This window comes from Anomaloglossus baeobatrachus, chromosome 9, assembly GCF_048569485.1.
Source record: "Anomaloglossus baeobatrachus isolate aAnoBae1 chromosome 9, aAnoBae1.hap1, whole genome shotgun sequence".
NCBI lineage: Eukaryota > Metazoa > Chordata > Amphibia > Anura > Aromobatidae > Anomaloglossus > Anomaloglossus baeobatrachus.
The window spans coordinates 216014703-216038874 of record NC_134361.1 but is presented as its reverse complement, the minus strand read 5'-3'; the positions used below and the strand labels follow the sequence as shown (position 1 = coordinate 216038874).

Genomic DNA, 24172 nt, shown 5'->3' with positions numbered 1-24172 from the left:
CCTATAAAAATAAGTCCAGGAGCCCATCACACCCGCCGCGTGTTTCTCATATCTCATATCTTGGATTTTATTTATTATAACTATTGTGGTGATATTGTATAATTATGTAGCAACTTCCATTTATTGGTGGATATATTCGTGCCTCACCACTACATGACTGTCCAGGAGCTCACCACACCCGATGCGCGTTTCGCAAGGAAATGCTTCATCCAGGACGTATAGGAGACCATTTATTCTCATATCTTGGATTTTAAGTATTATAATATTGTGGTGATATTGTATAATTATGTAGCAACTTCCATTTATTGGTGGATATATTCGTGCATCACCACTACATGACTGTCCAGGAGCCCACCACACCCGGCGCGCGTTTCGCATGGAAATGCTTCATCCAGGACGTATAGGAGACCATTAATTCTCATATCTTGGATTTTAAGTAGTATAATTATTGTGGTGATATTGTATAATTATGTAGCAACTTCCATTTATTTGTGGATGTGCTCGTGACTGTCCAGGAGTTCCCACCTTTTAATCCTTTTCAGTATTGTCCCTTTTTATACATTTTTACATGAGGTTGGACATCGTTTTTGCATCATAATCTAATACCAAGCTATAACTCCGTCCATTACCCTTACTGTGTCTTCTCTTTGTGAATGCAGGTGGAAGCCTTAACGCACCAGCCCAGAGCCACCACCGTGCACGCGGTCCGAGACTCCGAGCTCGCCAAGCTTCCCGAGGGCGCGCTGACCTCCATCAAACGCAAGTATCCCCAGGTACGCAGCACGCGCCATCCACATCTCCGCCTCTCACCAAGTGTCAGATGATATTAAACGCTGCGTATGTGATAGCTGATATTGTTTCTGACTGTCGCTTTATCAGGGGGCTGCAGCTTTTGACCTCCTCACATCCACTCTGTGGTGTCGCATCTAGCACATGGGAGATGACCGGGGGGCTCGATGAATAATTAGCGGCTGACATGCCCGCTTTCCACTGAAGTTGGCAGTTTTCTTCCTGAGGTCATACAACTTTACAGAAATATATGGGATATACACAGAGGTAGAGAAAGTGACCAGACGCGGCCTCTGTATCCTCCGCACATAGAGAACACCGGCCTATATTACTACTACTAATAATAATTTTATTCATTTATATAGCGCTATTAATTCCGCGGCGCTTTACATACATTGGCAACACTGTCCCCATTGGGGCTCACAATCTAGAGTCCCTATCTGTATGTCTTTGGAGTGTGGGAGGAAACCCACGCAAACACAGGGAGAACATACAAACTCCTTGCAGATGGTGTCCTTGGTGGTACTTGAACCCAGGACCCCAGCGCTGCAAGACTGCAGTGCTAACCACTGAGCCACCACCAGACTGCACGGTGCTAACCACTGAGTCACCACCAGACTGCACGGTGCTAACCACTGAGTCGCCACCAGACTGCACGGTGCTAACCACTGAGTCGCCACCAGACTGCACGGTGCTAACCACTGAGTCGCCACCAGACTGAACGGTGCTAACCACTGAGTCGCCACCAGACTGCACGGTGCTAACCACTGAGTCGCCACCAGACTGCACGGTGCTAACCACTGAGTCGCCACCAGACTGCACGGTGCTAACCACTGAGTCGCCACCAGACTGCACGGTGCTAACCACTGAGTCGCCACCAGACTGCACGGTGCTAACCACTGAGTCGCCACCAGACTGCACGGTGCTAACCACTGAGTCGCCACCAGACTGCACGGTGCTAACCACTGAGTCGCCACCAGACAGCACGGTGCTAACCACTGAGTCGCCACCAGACAGCACGGTGCTAACCACTGAGTCGCCACCAGACAGCACGGTGCTAACCACTGAGTCGCCACCAGACAGCACGGTGCTAACCACTGAGTCGCCACCAGACAGCACGGTGCTAACCACTGAGTCGCCACCAGACAGCACGGTGCTAACCACTGAGTCGCCACCAGACAGCACGGTGCTAACCACTGAGTCGCCACCAGACAGCACGGTGCTAACCACTGAGTCACCACCAGACTGCACAGTGCTAACCACTGAGCCACCGTGCTATAGTTATATTACATATTCTCCAAGAATGTGGCAATGCAGAGACTCTCCATGGTACTCGGGGGCCAATGTGACCCGTGTAGTGCCGACTCCTTTCAGTAACAGCGAGAGATAATTCAGGCAAAACCAATTACCAAAATGCAATGAAAATCAATATCGCCCTTTTTACGCTGCGCTATTACCAGCTGATTGATGGTGAATGTGGAATTTGCCAAGTCTGGCAGAAATTAATTCACAGATTTCCATCTCTTCAGGTGGTGACCCGACTGATTCATCTCCTCGGAGAGAAGATCCTTGGCAGCTTACAGCAGGTCAACGGGCCCCTTACAGGTGAGAGACGGCACTTGGCCCGCTGCAGTCTTGGCTGTTGGCTGAATTGTCGTATTTAGGGATGTGGCGGACGGCCAAGTCCTCATAGATCATCGACTCATTATCACCACTAGACAGCGGAGGATGCCTGACACGTGGGACGGGCGAGGAGCTGTGATAATGGATCAGTCCCTGCGATATCCAGTGCCAGAGATTATCTCTGCTTACAGACGCTGATTCTTATCCAGTTATAGGATTGTGAGAATCAAAGGACGTGCGCTCCTGATCATCACACATCCTCTGTGAGGGCTGCTCATACACCAGATGTGTGCTCCTGATCATCACACATCCTCTGTGAGGGCCGCTCATACACGATACGTGCGCTCCTGATCATCACACTTCTTCTGTGAGGGCCGCTCATATACGGGACGTGCGCTCCTGACCATCACACATCCTCTGTGAGGGCCGCTCATACACGATACGTGCGCTCCTGATCATCACACATCCTCTGTGAGGGCTGCTCATACACCAGATGTGCGCTCCTGATCATCACACATCCTCTGTGAGGGCCACTCATACATGAGACGTGCGCTCCTGATCATCACACATCCTCTGTGAGGGCCGCTCATACATGAGACGTGCACTCCTGACCATCACACATCCTCTGTGAGGGCCGCTCATACACGATACGTGCGCTCCTGATCATCACACATCCACTGTGAGGGCCGCTCATACACGGGACGTGTGCTCCTGATCATCACACATCCTCTGTAAGGGCCGCTCATACACAATACGTGCGCTCCTGATCATCACACATCCTCTGTGAGGGCCGCTCATACACGATACGTGCGCTCCTGATCATCACACTTCCTCTGTGAGGGCCGCACATGCATGGGACGTGTTCTCCTGATCATCACACATCCTCTGTGAGAGCAGCTTCTCTGACTGTTGACAGTGATATTTTTTTATATTATATCATCGAATAAAAGGCTTTTTTGTATTAGTGTTGATCGCCCCCCGCGGTGTCGGTGCAGGGATAATGGAGAGGTGTCTGTGCAGGGATAATGGAGAGGTGTTTGCAGGGATAATGGAGAGGTGTCTGTGCAGGGATAATAGAGAGGTGTTTGCAGGGATAATGGAGAGGTGTCTGTGCAGGGATAATGGAGAGGTGTCTGTGCAGGGATAATGGAGAGGTGTCTGTGCAGGGATAATGGAGAGGTGTTTGCAGGGATAATGGAGAGGTGTCTGTGCAGGGATAATGGAGAGGTGTCGGTGCAGGGATAATGGAGAGGTGTCTGTGCAGGGATAATGGAGAGGTGTCTGTGCAGGGATAATGGAGAGGTGTCTGTGCAGGGATAATGGAGAGCTGTCGGTGCAGGGATAATGGAGAGGTGTCGGTGCAGGGATAATGGAGAGGTGTCTGTGCAGGGATAATGGAGAGGTGTCTGTGCAGGGATAATGGAGAGGTGTCTGTGCAGGGATAATGGAGAGGTGTTTGTGCAGGGATAATGGAGAGGTGTCTGTGCAGGGATAATGGAGAGGTGTTTGTGCAGGGATAATGGAGAGGTGTTTGCAGGGATAATGGAGAGGTGTCTGTGCAGGGATAATGGAGAGGTGTCTGTGCAGGGATAATGGAGAGGTGTTTGCAGGGATAATGGAGAGGTGTCTGTGCAGGGATAATGGAGAGGTGTCTGTGCAGGGATAATGGAGAGGTGTTTGCAGGGATAATGGAGAGGTGTCTGTGCAGGGATAATGGAGAGGTGTCTGTGCAGGGATAATGGAGAGGTGTTTGCAGGGATAATGGAGAGGTGTCTGTGCAGGGATAATGGAGAGGTGTTTGCAGGGATAATGGAGAGGTGTCTGTGCAGGGATAATGGAGAGGTGTCTGTGCAGTGATAATGGAGAGGTGTCGGTGCAGGGATAATGGAGAGGTGTCTGTGCAGGGATAATGGAGAGGTGTTTGCAGGGATAATGGAGAGGTGTCTGTGCAGGGATAATGGAGAGGTGTCTGTGCAGGGATAATGGAGAGGTGTCGGTGCAGGGATAATGGAGAGGTGTCTGTGCAGGGATAATGGAGAGGTGTCTGTGCAGGGATAATGGAGAGGTGTCTGTGCAGGGATAATGGAGAGCTGTCGGTGCAGGGATAATGGAGAGGTGTCGGTGCAGGGATAATGGAGAGGTGTCTGTGCAGGGATAATGGAGAGGTGTCTGTGCAGGGATAATGGAGAGGTGTCTGTGCAGGGATAATGGAGAGGTGTTTGTGCAGGGATAATGGAGAGGTGTCTGTGCAGGGATAATGGAGAGGTGTTTGTGCAGGGATAATGGAGAGGTGTTTGCAGGGATAATGGAGAGGTGTCTGTGCAGGGATAATGGAGAGGTGTCTGTGCAGGGATAATGGAGAGGTGTTTGCAGGGATAATGGAGAGGTGTCTGTGCAGGGATAATGGAGAGGTGTCTGTGCAGGGATAATGGAGAGGTGTTTGCAGGGATAATGGAGAGGTGTCTGTGCAGGGATAATGGAGAGGTGTCTGTGCAGGGATAATGGAGAGGTGTTTGCAGGGATAATGGAGAGGTGTCTGTGCAGGGATAATGGAGAGGTGTTTGCAGGGATAATGGAGAGGTGTCTGTGCAGGGATAATGGAGAGGTGTCTGTGCAGTGATAATGGAGAGGTGTCGGTGCAGGGATAATGGAGAGGTGTCTGTGCAGGGATAATGGAGAGGTGTTTGCAGGGATAATGGAGAGGTGTCTGTGCAGGGATAATGGAGAGGTGTCTGTGCAGGGATAATGGAGAGGTGTCGGTGCAGGGATTATGGAGAGGTGTCTGTGCAGGGATAATGGAGAGGTGTCTGTGCAGGGATAATGGAGAGGTGTCTGTGCAGGGATAATGGAGAGGTGTCGGTGCAGGGATAATGGAGAGGTGTCTGTGCAGGGATAATGGAGAGGTGTCTGTGCAGGGATAATGGAGAGGTGTCTGTGCAGGGATAATGGAGAGGTGTCTGTGCAGGGATAATGGAGAGGTGTCTGTGCAGGGATAATGGAGAGGTGTCGGTGCAGGGCTAATGGAGAGGTGTCTGTGCAGGGATAATGGAGAGGTGTCGGTGCAGGGATAATGGAGAGGTGTCGATGCAGGGATAATGGAGAGGTGTCGGTGCAGGGATAATGGAGAGGTGTCGATGCAGGGATAATGGAGAGGTGTCGGTGCAGGGATAATGGAGAGGTGTCGGTGCAGGGATAATGGAGAGGTGTCGATGCAGGGATAATGGAGAGGTGTCGATGCAGGGATAATGGAGAGGTGTCGATGCAGGGATAATGGAGAGGTGTCGGTGCTGCAGCCCCCGCGGTGTCGGTGCAGGGATAATGGAGAGGTGTCGGTGCAGGGATAATGGAGAGGTGTCTGCAGGGATAATGGAGAGGTGTCTGTGCAGGGATAATGGAGAGGTGTCTGTGCAGGGATAATGGAGAGGTGTCTGTGCAGGGATAATGGAGAGGTGTCGGTGCAGGGATAATGGAGAGGTGTCGATGCAGGGATAATGGAGAGGTGTCGATGCAGGGATAATGGAGAGGTGTCGGTGCTGCAGCCCCGCGGTGTCGGTGCAGGGATAATGGAGAGGTGTCGGTGCTGCAGCCCCCGTGGTGTCGGTGCAGGGATAATGGAGAGGTGTCGGTGCTGCAGCCCCCGCGGTGTCGGTGCAGGGATAATGGAGAGGTGTCGGTGCTGCAGCCCCCGCGGTGTCGGTGCAGGGATAATGGAGAGGTGTCGGTGCTGCAGCCCCCGCGGCGCTGTCTGACCTTACATGCCCGCTCCTGAGCCCTGTTATATCATACTTAATGTTTTGGGGTTTTTTTTGTCCTGTCGGCTGCAGCGTTTCCTTATCACCTGGTCCCGCTGAGAGGTCAGAGACAATGTTCGCTTGCTCTGGATGTTTCCTTGGTTACGATGCGGTGGCTCATCTGTCCCGACTGAGCGTAAACCGTCTCCGCCAAGCACTTTCCTGCAGATTATCGCTCCAGGAGCTGGGGGTGGACGTTATATTAGGGTGCAAAGTTCTGCTCCTCCCTAATCCTCGCTGATGATCTGTATCCGCTACCAATTGTGCAAACGTTACATTTTTAACCCCCGAGATCTGCGCGGCTTATTGTATAATTACAGTCCTAATTATCTCCTGTTAACGAGGCGTCCGCGCGGCCCGGGAAGTGTCGGCCGTATCATGAATCAGCGCTTCCCGGTCTCATCAATCACAGTCGCCCGAGTCCCCGGCGTCGTCCCCCCGCTGACCTGCGAGGGGGCCGATTCCATTTCACTTGAAAATTGTACGAGCCGCCGCTCGATTGCATTATTTTATTTTTTTTTTCTTTTCTTTTGTGATAACAAAAGCGTCGCCGTATCTGATTGAAAGTATTCCCGCAGGCAGCGAGGCATAAAGAGCGGGTCCCGCAGCACAGACCGGACCCCCAGCTGTCCCCAGTCTTTTCAAGGTGGAAGGCTCGCTGCTTCCCACAATAAACATGTTGCATAACGTCAGCGTTTTGTAAAGGATTCGGCTGCCGGGATCTGCCGCTCCACAGATTCCCATTCCATTCTCTGATGCGTCAGGTTTAACCCCTGAGCTCCTCTGAATCCATGCTACAGTGCCTACAAGTAGTATTCAACCCCCTGCAGATTTAGCAGGTTTGCACATTCGGAAGTAACTTGGCATTGTGACATTTGGACTGTAGATCAGCCTGGAAGTGTGAAATGCAGCAAAAAAGAATGTTGTTTTTTTTTTGTTTTTTTTTTTTAAATGGTGAAAAGTTTATTCAGAGGCTCATTTATTATTCAACCCCTCAAACCACAAGAATTCTGTTTGGTTCCCCTAAAGTATTAAGAAGTATTTCAGGCACAAAGAACAATGAGCTTCACATGTTTGGATTAATTATCTCTTTTTCCAGCCTTTTCTGACTAATTAAGACCCTCCCCAAACTTGTGAACAGCACTCATACTTGGTCAACATGGGAAAGACAAAGGAGCATTCCAAGGCCATCAGAGACAAGATCGTGGAGGGTCACAAGGCTGGCAAGGGGTACAAAACCCTTTCCAAGGAGTTGGGCCTACCTGTCTCCACTGTTGGGAGCATCATCCGGAAGTGGAAGACTTATGGAACTACTGTTAGCCTTCCACTGCCTGGACAGCCTTTGAAAGTTTCCACCCGTGCCGAGGCCAGGCTTGTCCGAAGAGTCAAGGCTAATCCAAGAACAACAAGGAAGGAGCTCCGGGAAGATCTCATGGCAGTGGGGACATTGGTTTCAGTCAATACCATAAGTAACGTACTCCACCGCAATGGTCTCCGTTCCAGACGAGCCCGTAAGGTACCTTTACTTTCAAAGCGTCATGTCAAGGCTCGTCTACAGTTTGCTCATGATCACTTGGAGGACTCTGAGACAGACTGATTCAAGGTTCTCTGGTCTGATGAGACCAAGATCGAGATCTTTGGTGCCAACCACACACGTGACGTTTGGAGACTGGATGGCACTGCATACGACCCCAAGAATACCATCCCTACAGTCAAGCATGGTGGTGGCAGCATCATGCTGTGGGGCTGTTCTCAGCCAAGGGGCCTGGCCATCTAGTCCTCATCCATGGGAAGATGGATAGCACGGCCTACCTGTAGATTTTGGCCAAGAACCTCCGCTCCTCCATCAAGGATCTTAAGATGGGTCGTCATTTCATCTTCCAACAAGACAACGACCCAAAGCACACAGCCAAGAAAACCAAGGCCTGGTTCAAGAGGGAAAAAATCAAGGTGTTGCAGTGGCCTAGTCAGTCTCTTGACCTTAACCCAATTGAAAACTTGTGGTAGGAGCTCAAGATTAAAGTCCACATGAGACACCCAAAGAACCTAGATAACTTGGAGAAGATCTGCATGGAGGAGTGGGCCAAGATAACTCCAGAGACCTGTGCCGGCCTGATCAGGTCTTATAAAAGACGATTATTAGCTGTAATTGCAAACAAGGGTTATTCCACAAAATATTAAACCTAGGGGTTGAATAATAATTGACCCACACTTTTATGTTGAAAATTTATTAAAATTTAACCGAGCAACATAACTTGTTGGTTTGTAAGATTTATGCATCTGTTAATAAATCCTGCTCTTGTTTGAAGTTTGCAGGCTCTAACTTATTTGCATCTTATCAAACCTGCTAAATCTGCAGGGGGTTGAATACTACTTGTAGGCACTGTATATCCTATTACTGGTGGCGGGTGCGTCCCCCCCCCCCCGCCCGACGTCGTCCCATCATGCACAATGTAACGTGAGGTCCTTCTTCTTCTCCTTTCTGCTCCACGACGTTTCCATTTTCCTCCCACAGTCGTTGCACTTTTCAGGCATACACAATATGATGCACACATCGGTATCATTGACGTATAGGGAACATGTCTATCCCAGAGCGACAGGGCAGATTTACTGATCTCCCAGCACAGGGGTCTTTGGGACCCCCTATTTTTTAGTAACCAGACCGCCAGCATTCATCTATTTTGTCCTCGGCTTAGAAATACTTTGATGAAACTTGCAGCGGTTGCTCCTCCGTAGTGTGTGCGGTATTATGGCTACTAATGGAAGGATTAGATATTTCTGCACCGGCTAGGTAAGTGGGTAGACATGCTAGTCGTCATCCGCCTCCACTCTTCTTAATGTTTTGATTCCTAATATGTTTGTTTTTTTTTCTTTTCTTCTCGTCTGCAGGTCACGGTCTCGGCCTCCACACCACCGGCAGCAAATGGGATTCTGGGAATCCGTCCAGTAACCTCTCTACAGTGGCCATATTGCCAGTATCTGAGGACGTTCCTCTCACAGCCTTCACCCTGGAGCTGAAGCACGCGCTCAGTGCTGTAGGTGAGTCCCTCCTGCGCTCAGTGCTCTAGGTCAGTCTCTCCTACGTTCTGTACTGTTGGCGAGTCTCTCTTGCGCTCAGCACTGTAGGCAAGTCTCTCCATCGCTCAATGCTGTAGTCAAGTCCCTCCTGCGCTCTGCGCTGTAGGCGAGTCCCTCCTGTGCTCTGCACTGTAGGCGAGTCCCTCCTGTGCTCTGCACTGTAGGCGAGTCCCTCCTGTGCTCTGCACTGTAGGCGAGTCCCTCCTGTGCTCTGCACTGTAGGCGGGTCCCTCCTGCGCTCTGCGCGGGTCCCTCCTGAACTCTGCGCTGTAGGTGGGTCCCTCCTGCGCTCTGCTCTGTAGGCGAGTCCCTCCTGCGCTCTGCACTGTAGGCAGGTCCCTCCTGCGCTCTGCGCTGCAGGTGGGTCCCTCCTGCGCTCTGCACTGTAGGCGGGTCCCTCCTGCGCTTTGCGCTGTAGGCGGGTCCCTACTGCGCTCTGTGCTGTAGGTGGGTCCCTCCTGCGCTCTGCTCTGTAGGCGGGTCCCTCCTGCGCTCTGCACTGTGGGCGGGTCCCTCCTGCGCTCTGTGCACAGTCTCTGGAAGTGAAAAAGTGGAATTTTTAATTACATTTCCTCTTTTTCATTGAGTTAAGAAATCAGCAAGGTCGTATTGGTGACGTCTCCTCCTGAAGGGGACACTACTCCATATTGAAAACACATGCACACTCTGCCAATCTGAGCATGCATGAGTACAGGGGAGTTGGAAAACAGCTGTTACCCAAGTGAGCGTCACGTAAGGTTTGTGGGCGCCTTAAAAACACGTCAGCTTTCCATTAGGAGGAACCTCACATGGGTTTAATCTTTCTATAGAGTCCTATGGTGGGAGACCAGACACAAGCAAGGTGATAATCCCCTTTACATCTGCCAGTAATTGATCTCAGAGCAGTGCGATGTACAGGAGGTGGGTGGAGCGCCGGCTCTCCTCCATATTCCACAGAGCTGAAGATCTTCCTGGAAAGTAATGATACGGAGCAGATTTGGGTCTGGCATATCGGCTTTTCTCCCCCCCCGCACTGTCGCTGTCAGGCTCCGGGAATGTGAAAGCCGGTATTAATGAATCCCTAGTAATCCATTCCACGCCGCGTGTGCCCCTCAGTGACGTCCCTCCCATGCCGGACCCCGCACTCTCAGCTCGCTCTCTCTTACTGCATTTTTCCATTTGTCGTCGTCCTCGCTGGTGTCGCTGCCCACTTACATTTTGTCTCGGTGTAAGTGATTTATAATGAGTGGTAATAACATATATTATCACTTCTTCACAGTTTCCAAGGAGACTCCGGTCGCACGGACCCGGTCCCAGGAAAGGCAGCGTAGCTTTACCTCCGGTGGCCCGGGCTTTATGCCGACCGCTGATTATCACATCCCCGGGCTTTGTGCTCTGCAGTCATAGCTCGGCTTTATGGCCGCCACAAAATAACACAAAAGTCACCGGCATTATCCTTCTACAAAGCCACAAAGGTTCAATATACACTGGCCTTATATCGTGTTACACCTTTCTATCATAGCTGCGATGCTCTGCGTGTCCTGACTCCTTTCTATCGTAGCTGCGATGCTCTGCGTGTCCTGACTCCTTTCTATCATAGCTGCGATGCTCTGCGTGTCCTGACTCCTTTCTATCATAGCTGCGATGCTCTGCAGGTCCTGACCCCTTTCTATCATAGCTGCGATGCTCTGCGTGTCCTGGCTCCTTTCTATCATAGCTGCGATGCTCTGCGTGTCCTGACTCCTTTCTATCATAGCTGCGATGCTCTGCGTGTCCTGACTCCTTTCTATCATAGCTGTGATGCTCTGCGTGTCCTGGCTCCTTTCTATCGTAGCTGCGATGCTCTGCGGGTCCTGACTCCTTTCTATCATAGCTGCAATGCTCTGCGTGTCCTGACTCCTTTCTATCATAGCTGCGATGCTCTGCAGGTCCTGACTCCTTTCTATCATAGCTGCGATGCTCTGCAGGTCCTAACCCCTTTCTATCATAGCTGTGATGCTCTGCGTGTCCTGACTCCTTTCTATCATAGCTGCGATGCTCTGCATGTCCTGACTCCTTTCTATCATAGCTGTGATGCTCTGCGTGTCCTGACTCCTTTCTATCATAGCTGCGATGCTCTGCAGGTCCTGACCCCTTTCTATCATAGCTGCGATGCTCTGCGTGTCCTGACTCCTTTCTATCATAGCTGTGACGCTCTGCAGGTCCTGACTCCTTTCTATCATAGCTGCGATGCTCTGTGTCCTGACTCCTTTCTATCTTAGCTGCGATGCTCTGCGTGTCCCGACTTCTTTCTATCATAGCTGCGATGCTCTGCGTGTCCTGACTCCTTTCTATCATAGCTGCGATGCTCTGCGGGTCCTGACTCCTTTCTATCATAGCTGCGATGCTCTGCGTGTCCTGACTCCTTTCTATCATAGCTGTGATGCTCTGCGTGTCCTGACTCCTTTCTATCATATCTGTGATGCTCTGCGTGTCCTGACTCCTTTCTATCATAGCTGCGATGCTCTGCGTGTCCTGACTCCTTTCTATCATAGCTGCGATGCTCTACGTGTCCTGACTCCTTTCTATCATAGCTGCGATGCTCTGCGTGTCCTGACTCCTTTCTATCATAGCTGCGATGCTCTGCGTCTCCTGACTCCTTTCTATCATAGCTGCGATGCTCTGCGTGTCCTGACTCCTTTCTATCATAGCTGCGATGCTCTGCGTGTCCTGACTCCTTTCTATCATAGCTGCGATGCTCTGCGTGTCCTGACTCCTACCATAGCTGCAATGCTCTGCGTGTCCTGACTCCTTTCTATCATAGCTGCGATGCTCTGCGTGTCCTGACTCCTTTCTATCATAGCTGCGATGCTCTGCGTGTCCTGACTCCTTTCTATCATAGCTGTGATGCTCTGCGTGTCCTGGCTCCTTTCTATCGTAGCTGCGATGCTCTGCGGGTCCTGACTCCTTTCTATCATAGCTGCAATGCTCTGCGTGTCCTGACTCCTTTCTATCATAGCTGCGATGCTCTGCAGGTCCTGACTCCTTTCTATCATAGCTGCGATGCTCTGCAGGTCCTAACCCCTTTCTATCATAGCTGTGATGCTCTGCGTGTCCTGACTCCTTTCTATCATAGCTGCGATGCTCTGCATGTCCTGACTCCTTTCTATCATAGCTGTGATGCTCTGCGTGTCCTGACTCCTTTCTATCATAGCTGCGATGCTCTGCAGGTCCTGACCCCTTTCTATCATAGCTGCGATGCTCTGCGTGTCCTGACTCCTTTCTATCATAGCTGTGACGCTCTGCAGGTCCTGACTCCTTTCTATCATAGCTGCGATGCTCTGTGTCCTGACTCCTTTCTATCTTAGCTGCGATGCTCTGCGTGTCCCGACTTCTTTCTATCATAGCTGCGATGCTCTGCGTGTCCTGACTCCTTTCTATCATAGCTGCGATGCTCTGCGGGTCCTGACTCCTTTCTATCATAGCTGCGATGCTCTGCGGGTCCTGACTCCTTTCTATCATAGCTGTGATGCTCTGCGTGTCCTGACTCCTTTCTATCATATCTGTGATGCTCTGCGTGTCCTGACTCCTTTCTATCATAGCTGCGATGCTCTGCGTGTCCTGACTCCTTTCTATCATAGCTGCGATGCTCTACGTGTCCTGACTCCTTTCTATCATAGCTGCGATGCTCTGCGTGTCCTGACTCCTTTCTATCATAGCTGCGATGCTCTGCGTCTCCTGACTCCTTTCTATCATAGCTGCGATGCTCTGCGTGTCCTGACTCCTTTCTATCATAGCTGCGATGCTCTGCGTGTCCTGACTCCTTTCTATCATAGCTGCGATGCTCTGCGTGTCCTGACTCCTACCATAGCTGCAATGCTCTGCGTGTCCTGACTCCTTTCTATCATAGCTGCGATGCTCTGCGTGTCCTGACTTCTTTCTATCATAGCTGCAATGCTCTGCGTGTCCTGACTCCTTTCTATCATAGCTGTGATGCTCTGCGTGTCCTGACTTCTTTCTATCATAGCTGCGATGCTCTGCGGGTCCTGACTTCTTTCTATCATAGCTGCGATGCTCTGCGTGTCCTGACTCCTTTCTATCATAGCTGCGATGCTCTGCGTGTCCTGACTTCTTTCTATCATAGCTGTGATGCTCTGCGGGTCCTGACCCCTTTGTCGTAGCTGCGATGCTCTGCGTATCCTGACCCTTTTGTCGTAGCTGCGATGCTCTGCGTATCCTGACCCCTTTGTCGTAGCCGCAGCGTTATGGGATCCTGTCCTCACCCTTTTTCCAGCCTCTTTAAGGAGCGCTGCTCTGGATGCAGCTTCTTGCCGTCCGTCTTGTCTTTATGGGTGAATGTAGCGGCCATTCTCCGGTGTGACTGTAGACGCTGCGCAGCTGGCGCCTGAATCTGGCTGACACCCAGCGATGATCGCTGCTCTTGGCGCTCGCGTTCCACGTGGATGCAGGTGTCCGTGTCCCAGTTATGCTTCCATTTATTATTAATGCTGCATATTTTTTTCCTTTCCAAGAATTCTTATTAGAATAACCCCGTCTTTACCGGGAAGCATTTCATACAGTAGACGTCCCGCTGCAGCACAGGGGATGGCACTGCGCTGTGCGAAGCCCCCCAGACGCTGGGGACATTTAGCGGGGAGAGGGGGCAGTGACCGTAAATGTCGTGTTTTGTAGAGCCATTCACTGGAGAGCGGCCAGGACATGGCGGGGGGGGTGGAGAGCGGAGACCAATACACTGGAGAGCGGCCAGGACGTGGCTGCGGGGGGAGCGGAGACCAATACACTGGAGAGCGGCCAGGACGTGGCTGCGGGGGGAGCAGAGACCAATACACTGGAGAGCGACCAGGACGTGGCTGCGGGGGGAGCGGAGACCAATACACTGGAGAGCGGCCAGGACATGGCGGGGGGGTGGAGAGCGGAGACCAATACACTGGAGAGCGGCCAGGACGTGTTTGCGGGGGGGAGCGGAGACCAGTACACTGGAGAGCGACCAGGACGTGGCTGCGGGGGGAGCGGAGACCAATACACTGGAGAGCGGCCAGGACGTGGCTGTGGGGGGAGCGGAGACCAATATACTATAGACTGGCCAGGACGTGTTTGCGGGGGGGGAGAGGAGACCAATACACTGGAGAGCGGCCAGGACGTGGCTGCGGGGGGAGCGGAGACCAATACACTGGAGAGCGGCCAGGACGTGTTTGCGGGGGGGAGCGGAGACCAGTACACTGGAGAGCGGCCAGGACGTGGCTGCGGGGGGAGCGGAGACCAATACACTGGAGAGCGGCCAGGACGTCTTTGCGGCGGGGAGAGGAGACCAATACACTGGAGAGCGGCCAGGACGTGGCTGCGGGGGGAGCGGAGACCAGTACACTGGAGAGCGGCCAGGACGTGGCTGCGGGGGGAGCGGAGACCAATACACTGGAGAGCGGCCAGGACGTGGCTGTGGGGGGAGCGGAGACCAATATACTATAGACTGGCCAGGACGTGTTTGCGGGGGGGGAGAGGAGACCAATACACTGGAGAGCGGCCAGGACGTGGCTGCGGGGGGAGCGGAGACCAATACACTGGAGAGCGGCCAGGACGTGTTTGCGGGGGGGAGCGGAGACCAGTACACTGGAGAGCGACCAGGACGTGGCTGCGGGGGGAGCGGAGACCAATACACTGGAGAGCGGCCAGGACGTGGCTGTGGGGGGAGCGGAGACCAATATACTATAGACTGGCCAGGACGTGTTTGCGGGGGGGAGCGGAGACCAATACACTGGAGAGCGGCCAGGACGTCTTTGCGGGGGGGAGAGGAGACCAATACACTGGAGAGCGGCCAGGACGTGGCTGCGGGGGGAGCGGAGACCAATACACTGGAGAGCGGCCAGGACGTGACTGCGGGGGGAGCGGAGACCAATACACTGGAGAGCAGCCAGGACGTGGCTGCAGGGGGAGCGGAGACCAATACACTGGAGAGCGGCCAGGACGTCTTTGCGGCGGGGAGAGGAGACCAATACACTGGAGAGCGGCCAGGACGTGGCTGCGGGGGGAGCGGAGACCAGTACACTGGAGAGCGGCCAGGACGTGACTGCGGGGGGAGCGGAGACCAGTACACTGGAGAGCGGCCAGGACGTGGCTGCGGGGGGAGCGGAGACCAGTACACTGGAGAGCGGCCAGGACGTGGCTGCGGGGGGAGCGGAGACCAATACACTGGAGAGCGGCCAGGACGTCTTTGCGGCGGGGAGAGGAGACCAATACACTGGAGAGCGGCCAGGACGTGGCTGCGGGGGGAGCGGAGACCAGTACACTGGAGAGCGGCCAGGACGTGGCTGCGGGGGGAGCGGAGACCAATACACTGGAGAGCGGCCAGGACGTGGCTGTGGGGGGAGCGGAGACCAATATACTATAGACTGGCCAGGACGTGTTTGCGGGGGGGGGAGAGGAGACCAATACACTGGAGAGCGGCCAGGACGTGGCTGCGGGGGGAGCGGAGACCAATACACTGGAGAGCGGCCAGGACGTGTTTGCGGGGGGGAGCGGAGACCAGTACACTGGAGAGCGACCAGGACGTGGCTGTGGGGGGAGCGGAGACCAATATACTATAGACTGGCCAGGACGTGTTTGCGGGGGGGAGCGGAGACCAATACACTGGAGAGCGGCCAGGACGTCTTTGCGGGGGGGAGAGGAGACCAATACACTGGAGAGCGGCCAGGACGTGGCTGCGGGGGGAGCGGAGACCAATACACTGGAGAGCGGCCAGGACGTGACTGCGGGGGGAGCGGAGACCAATACACTGGAGAGCAGCCAGGACGTGGCTGCAGGGGGAGCGGAGACCAATACACTGGAGAGCAGCCAGGACGTGGCTGCAGGGGGAGCAGAGACCAATACACTGGAGAGCAGCCAGGACGTGGCTTCGGGGGGAGCGGAGACCAATACACTGGAGAGCGGCCAGGACGTGACTGCGGGGGGAGCGGAGACCAATACACTGGAGAACGGCCAGGATGTGGCTGGGGGGGGAGCGGAGACCAATACACTGGAGAACGGCCAGGATGTGGCTGGGGGGGGAGCGGAGACCAATACACTGGAGAGCGGCCAGGACGTGACTGCGGGGGGAGCGGAGACCAATACACTGGAGAGCGGCCAGGATGTGCCTGGGGGGGAGCGGAGACCAATACACTGGAGAGCGGCCAGGACATGGCTGCGGGGGGAGCGGCCAGGACGTGGCTGCGGAGGGAGCGGAGACCAATATACTGGAGACTGGCCAGGGCGTGACTGCGGGGGGAGTGGAGACCAATACAATGGAGAGCGGCCAGGACGTGGCTGCGGGGGGGAAGCGGAGACCAATGCACTGGAGAGTGGCCAGGACGTGGCTGCGGGGGGGGAGCGGAGACCAATGCACTGGAGAGTGGCCAGGACGTGGCTGCGGGGGGAGCGGAGACCAATACACTGGAGAGCGGCCAGGACGTGTTTGCGGGGGGAGCGGAGACCAATACACTGGAGAGCGGCCAGGACGTGGCTGCGGGGGGGGAGCGGAGACCAATGCACTGGAGAGTGGCCAGGACGTGGCTGGGGGGAGCGGAGACCAATATACTGGAGACTGGCCAGGACGTGGCTGCGGGGGGAGTGGAGACCAATGCACTGGAGAGCGGCAGGACGTGGCTGGGGGGGAGCGGAGACCAATACACTGGAGACTGGCCAGGACGTGGCTGCGGGGGGGAGCGGAGACCAATACACTGGAGAGCGGCCAGGACGTGGCTGCGGGGGGAGCAGAGACCAATATACTGGAGAGCGGCCAGGACGTGGCTGCGGGGGGAGCGGAGACCAATGCACTGAAGAGCGACCAGGACGTGGCTGCGGGGGCAGCGGAGACCAATGCACTGGAGACCGGCCAGGACGTGGCTGCGGGGGGGAGCAGAGACCAATACACTGGAGAGTGGCCAGGACGTGGCTGCGGGGGGAGCGGAGACCAATATACTGGAGAACGGCCAGGATGTGGCTGGGGGGGGAGCGGAGACCAATATACTGGAGAGCGGCCAGGACGTGGCTGCGGGGGGAGCGGAGACCAATGCACTGGAGAGCGGCCAGGACGTGGCTGGGGGGGGAGCGGAGACCAATACACTGGAGAGCGGCCAGGACGTCTTTGCGGCGGGGAGAGGAGACCAATACACTGGAGAGCGGCCAGGACGTGGCTGCGGGGGGAGCGGAGACCAGTACACTGGAGAGCGGCCAGGACGTGGCTGCGGGGGGAGCGGAGACCAATACACTGGAGAGCGGCCAGGACGTGGCTGTGGGGGGAGCGGAGACCAATATACTATAGACTGGCCAGGACGTGTTTGCGGGGGGGGGAGAGGAGACCAATACACTGGAGAGCGGCCAGGACGTGGCTGCGGGGGGAGCGGAGACCAATACACTGGAGAGCGGCCAGGACGTGTTTGCGGGGGGGAGCGGAGACCAGTACACTGGAGAGCGACCAGGACGTGGCTGTGGGGGGAGCGGAGACCAATATACTATAGACTGGCCAGGACGTGTTTGCGGGGGGGAGCGGAGACCAATACACTGGAGAGCGGCCAGGACGTCTTTGCGGGGGGGAGAGGAGACCAATACACTGGAGAGCGGCCAGGACGTGGCTGCGGGGGGAGCGGAGACCAATACACTGGAGAGCGGCCAGGACGTGACTGCGGGGGGAGCGGAGACCAATACACTGGAGAGCAGCCAGGACGTGGCTGCAGGGGGAGCGGAGACCAATACACTGGAGAGCAGCCAGGACGTGGCTGCAGGGGGAGCAGAGACCAATACACTGGAGAGCAGCCAGGACGTGGCTTCGGGGGGAGCGGAGACCAATACACTGGAGAGCGGCCAGGACGTGACTGCGGGGGGAGCGGAGACCAATACACTGGAGAACGGCCAGGATGTGGCTGGGGGGGGAGCGGAGACCAATACACTGGAGAACGGCCAGGATGTGGCTGGGGGGGGAGCGGAGACCAATACACTGGAGAGCGGCCAGGACGTGACTGCGGGGGGAGCGGAGACCAATACACTGGAGAGCGGCCAGGATGTGCCTGGGGGGGAGCGGAGACCAATACACTGGAGAGCGGCCAGGACATGGCTGCGGGGGGAGCGGCCAGGACGTGGCTGCGGAGGGAGCGGAGACCAATATACTGGAGACTGGCCAGGGCGTGACTGCGGGGGGAGTGGAGACCAATACAATGGAGAGCGGCCAGGACGTGGCTGCGGGGGGGAAGCGGAGACCAATGCACTGGAGAGTGGCCAGGACGTGGCTGCGGGGGGGGAGCGGAGACCAATGCACTGGAGAGTGGCCAGGACGTGGCTGCGGGGGGAGCGGAGACCAATACACTGGAGAGCGGCCAGGACGTGTTTGCGGGGGGAGCGGAGACCAATACACTGGAGAGCGGCCAGGACGTGGCTGCGGGGGGGGAGCGGAGACCAATGCACTGGAGAGTGGCCAGGACGTGGCTGGGGGGAGCGGAGACCAATATACTGGAGACTGGCCAGGACGTGGCTGCGGGGGGAGTGGAGACCAATGCACTGGAGAGCGGCAGGACGTGGCTGGGGGGGAGCGGAGACCAATACACTGGAGACTGGCCAGGACGTGGCTGCGGGGGGGAGCGGAGACCAATACACTGGAGAGCGGCCAGGACGTGGCTGCGGGGGGAGCAGAGACCAATATACTGGAGAGCGGCCAGGACGTGGCTGCGGGGGGAGCGGAGACCAATGCACTGAAGAGCGACCAGGACGTGGCTGCGGGGGCAGCGGAGACCAATGCACTGGAGACCGGCCAGGACGTGGCTGCGGGGGGGAGCAGAGACCAATACACTGGAGAGTGGCCAGGACGTGGCTGCGGGGGGAGCGGAGACCAATACACTGGAGAACGGCCAGGATGTGGCTGGGGGGGGAGCGGAGACCAATATACTGGAGAGCGGCCAGGACGTGGCTGCGGGGGGAGCGGAGACCAATGCACTGGAGAGCGGCCAGGACGTGGCTGGGGGGGGAGCGGAGACCAATACACTGGAGAGTGGCCAGGACGTGGCTGCGGGGGGAGCGGAGACCAATACACTGGAGAACGGCCAGGATGTGGCTGGGGGGGGAGCGGAGACCAATATACTGGAGAGCGGCCAGGACGTGGCTGCGGGGGGAGCGGAGACCAATGCACTGGAGAGCGGCCAGGACGTGGCTGGGGGGGGAGCGGAGACCAATACACTGGAGAGTGGCCAGGACGTGGCTGCGGGGGGAGCAGAGACCAATATACTGGAGAGTGGCCAGGACGTGGCTGCGGGGGGAGCGGAGACCCATACACTGGAGAGCGGCCAGGATGTGGCTGCGGGGGGGAGCGGAGACCCATACACTGGAGAGTGGCCAGGACGTGGCTGGGGGGGAGCAGAGACCAATACACTGGAGAGCGGCCAGGACGTGGCTGCGGGGGGGAGCGGAGACCAATACACTGGAGAGCGGCCAGGACGTGGCTGCGGGGGGGAGCGGAGACCAATGCACTGGAGAGTGGCCAGGACGTGGCTGCGGGGGGAGCGGAGACCAATACACTGGAGAGCGGCCAGGACGTGGCTGCGGGGGGGGAGCGGAGACCAATACACTGGAGAGCGGCCAGGACGTGGCTGCGGGGGGAGCGGAGACCAATGCACTGGAGAGCGGCCAGGACGTGGCTGCGGGGGGAGTGGAGACCAATGCACTGGAGAGCGGCCAGGACGTGGCTGCGGGGGGAGCGGAGATCAATATACTGGAGAGCGGCCAGGACGTGGCTGCGGGGGGAGCGGAGATCAATACACTGGAGAGCAGCCAGGACGTGGCTGCGGGGGGAGCGGAGACCAATACACTGGAGAGCGGCCAGGACGTGGCTGCGGGGGGAGCGGAGATCAATATACTGGAGAGCGGCCAGGACGTGGCTGCGGGGGGAGCGGAGACCAATACACTGGAGAGCAGCCAGGACGTGGCTGCGGGGGGAGCGGAGACCATTCAGTGTCTTATCACATCCATCTTTTTTTCTTTGTCTACAAATTTTCAAAAGACAAAATGTCACAAAACTGAATTCTTAGATGGGACCAAGAAGCTCCTGAAATGTCTCCTCGCTCCTGCCATGGCTGTACAGTCAGTGCTGGCGCCCCCTAGTGCCGGACCATCGTGTGCCCCGTGCCTACGTCCGAGCTTCTCCAGAGGGGGCAGATGTGCGGTGAGTCCCGTGTATTATGGAGACCGGCGTGTAGGTGAAATGTAGGTCAGAGATAATCTCCCGCTGGATTCTGTTATCGGCAGTTCTTACTTCATTTTAGTGTGGATTAGACAGATCAGAGAGTCCAGAGATGCTTCAGCGAGGAGCGGAGCCGGGTCTGCGCCTCTCACAACTCCTGCTTTTATGTCGCTTGTTAAATCCGCGCATCAACAAATAAAGAAAAAGCGAAATCGCAGAAGACACCAATATAAAGCTTCTGTAAGAGGAGTGCATGGAGAGATGAGACCGTGTCTCCGGCACTTCACTGATGGCAGCATCACTCATAACAGGGGCGCAAAGTTACCTCCTTGTGCCACTAATACTCAGACCGCAGAGTGACTGCTTCCCGGGGTCAGATGATGGGCGACAGCCATAACCTGCATAATGTGTAGTGATGGGGGTGTTATAGGTGGGATGTATGATGTGGAGTGATCGGGATATTATAGGTGGGATGTATGATGTGTAGTGATGGGGGTGTTATAGGTGGGATGTGTAGTGATGGGGGTGTTATAGGTGGGATGTATGATGTGGAGTGATCGGGATATTATAGGTGGGATGTATGATGTGTAGTGATAGGGGTGTTATAGGTGCGGATGTGTCGTGATGGGGGTATTATAGGTGGGGATGTGTAGTGATGGGGGTGTTATAGGTGGGATGTGTAGTGATGGGGGTGTTATAGGTGGGATGTGTAGTGATGGGGGTGTTATAGGTGGGATGTGTAGTGATGGGGGTGTTATAGGTGGGATGTGTAGTGATGGGGGTATTATAGGTGGGGATGTGTAGTGATGGGGGTATTATAGATGGGGATGTGTAGTGATGGGGGTGTTATAGGTGGGATGTATGATGTGTAGTGATGGGGGTGTTATAGGTGGGATGTGTAGTGATGGGGGTGTTATAGGTGGGATGTATGATGTGTAGTGATGGGGATGTTATAGGTGGGATGTGTAGTGATGGGGGTGTTATAGGTGGGATGTGTAGTGATGGGGGTGTTATAGGTGGGATGTGTAGTGATGGGGGTGTTATAGGTGGGATGTATGATGTGTAGTGATGGGGGTGTTATAGGTGGGATGTGTAGTGATGGGGGTGTTATAGGTGGGATGTGTAGTGATGGGGGTGTTATAGGTGGGATGTATGATGTGTAGTGATGGGGGTGTTATAGGTGGGATGTATGATGTGTAGTGATGGGGGTGTTATAGGTGGGATGTGTAGTGATGGGGTTGTTATAGGTGGGATGTGTAGTGATGGGGGTGTTATAGGTGGGATGTATGATGTGTAGTGATGGGGGTGTTATAGGTGGGATGTGTAGTGATGGGGGTGTTATAGGTGGGATGTGTAGTGATGGGGGTGTTATATAGGTGGGATGTGTAGTGATGGGGGTGTTATAGGTGGGATGTGTAGTGATGGGGGTGTTATAGGTGGGATGTGTAGTGATGGGGGTGTTATAGGTGGGATGTGTAGTGATGGGGGTGTTATAGGTGGGATGTGTAGTGATGGGGGTATTATAGGTGGGGATGTGTAGTGATGGGGGTATTATAGATGGGGATGTGTAGTGATGGGGGTGTTATAGGTGGGATGTATGATGTGTAGTGATGGGGGTGTTATAGGTGGGATGTATGATGTGTAGTGATGGGGGTGTTATAGGTGGGATGTGTAGTGATGGGGGTGTTATAGGTGGGATGTGTAGTGATGGGGGTGTTATAGGTGGGATGTGTAGTGATGGGGGTGTTATAGGTGGGATGTGTAGTGATGGGGGTGTTATAGGTGGGATGTATGATGTGTAGTGATGGGGGTGTTATAGGTGGGATGTGTAGTGATGGGGGTGTTATAGGTGGGATGTGTAGTGATGGGGGTGTTATATAGGTGGGATGTGTAGTGATGGGGGTGTTATAGGTGGGATGTGTAGTGATGGGGGTGTTATAGGTGGGATGTGTATTGATGGGGGTGTTATAGGTGGGATGTGTAGTGATGGGGGTGTTATAGGTGGGATGTGTAGTGATGGGGGTGTTATAGGTGGGATGTGTAGTGATGGGGGTGTTATAGGTGGGATGTATGATGTGTAGTGATGGGGGTGTTATAGGTGGGATGTATGATGTGTAGTGATGGGGGTGTTATAGGTGGGATGTATGATGTGTAGTGATGGGGGTGTTATAGGTGGGATGTGTAGTGATGGGGGTGTTATAGGTGGGATGTGTAGTGATGGGGGTGTTATAGGTGGGATGTGTAGTGATGGGGGTGTTATATAGGTGGGATGTGTAGTGATGGGGGTGTTATATAGGTGGGATGTGTAGTGATGGGGGTGTTATAGGTGGGATGTGTAGTGATGGGGGTGTTATAGGTGGGATGTGTAGTGATGGGGGTGTTATAGGTGGGATGTGTAGTGATGGGGGTGTTATAGGTGGGATGTATGATGTGTAGTGATGGGGGTGTTATAGGTGGGATGTGTAGTGATGGGGGTGTTATAGGTGGGATGTATGATGTGTAGTGATGGGGGTGTTATAGGTGGGATGTGTAGTGATGGGGGTGTTATAGGTGGGATGTGTAGTGATGGGGGGTGTTATAGGTGGGATGTGTAGTGATGGGGGTGTTATAGGTGGGATGTATGATGTGTAGTGATGGGGGTCTTATAGGTGGGATGTGTAGTGATGGGGGTGTTATAGGTGGGATGTATGATGTGTAGTGATGGGGTGTTATAGGTGGGATGTGTAGTGATGGGGGGTGTTATAGGTGGGATGTGTAGTGATGGGGGTGTTATAGGTGGGATGTGTAGTGATGGGGGTGTTATAGGTGGGATGTGTAGTGATGGGGGTGTTATAGGTGGGATGTGTAGTGATGGGGGTGTTATAGGTGGGATGTATGATGTGTAGTGATGGGGGTGTTATAGATGGGGATGTGTAGTGATGGGGGGTGTTATAGGTGGGATGTGTAGTGATGGGGGTGTTATAGGTGGGATGTGTAGTGATGGGGGTGTTATAGGTGGGATGTGTAGTGATGGGGGTGTTATAGGTGGGATGTATGATGTGTAGTGATGGGGGTGTTATAGATGGGGATGTGTAGTGATGGGGGGTGTTATAGGTGGGATGTGTAGTGATGGGGGTGTTATAGGTGGGATGTGTAGTGATGGGGGTGTTATAGGTGGGATGTGTAGTGATGGGGGTGTTATAGGTGGGATGTGTAGTGATGGGGGTGTTATAGGTGGGATGTATGATGTGTAGTGATGGGGGTGTTATAGATGGGGATGTGTAGTGATGGGGGGGTGTTATAGGTGGGATGTGTAGTGATGGGGGTGTTATAGGTGGGATGTGTAGTGATGGGGGTGTTATAGGTGGGATGTGTAGTGATGGGGGTGTTATAGGTGGGATGTGTAGTGATGGGGGTGTTATAGGTGGGATGTGTAGTGATGGGGGTGTTATAGGTGGGATGTGTAGTGATGGGGGGTGTTATAGGTGGGATGTGTAGTGATGGGGGTGTTATAGGTGGGATGTGTAGTGATGGGGGTGTTATAGGTGGGATGTGTAGTGATGGGGGTGTTATAGGCGGGATGTGTAGTGATGGCGGTGTTATAGGCGGGATGTGTAGTGATGGGGGTGTTATAGGTGGGATGTGTGATGTTGATGTCTTCTCTCCCCAGGCCCCACGTTGCTGCTCACCAGTGACAATATAAAGCAGCGCCTGGGATCGGCCGCTCTGGACAGGTCTG

The 24172-nt window shown here is 54.7% G+C and overlaps 1 protein-coding gene across 5 annotated transcripts in view; it reads left to right on the top strand.

Annotated features, from left to right (window-relative positions):
- The window catches only part of PNPLA7 (patatin like domain 7, lysophospholipase), a 207482-nt gene that overhangs the window by 153157 nt on the left and 30153 nt on the right, over positions 1-24172 (top strand). For all 5 annotated transcript variants that reach the window (XM_075324460.1, XM_075324462.1, XM_075324461.1 and 2 more), the window contains 4 exons: positions 660-773; positions 2319-2394; positions 9093-9242; positions 24104-24167. In XM_075324460.1, coding sequence (XP_075180575.1) covers positions 660-773; positions 2319-2394; positions 9093-9242; positions 24104-24167 — 404 coding nt within the window. The remainder of the gene's footprint in view (positions 1-659; positions 774-2318; positions 2395-9092; positions 9243-24103; positions 24168-24172) is intronic.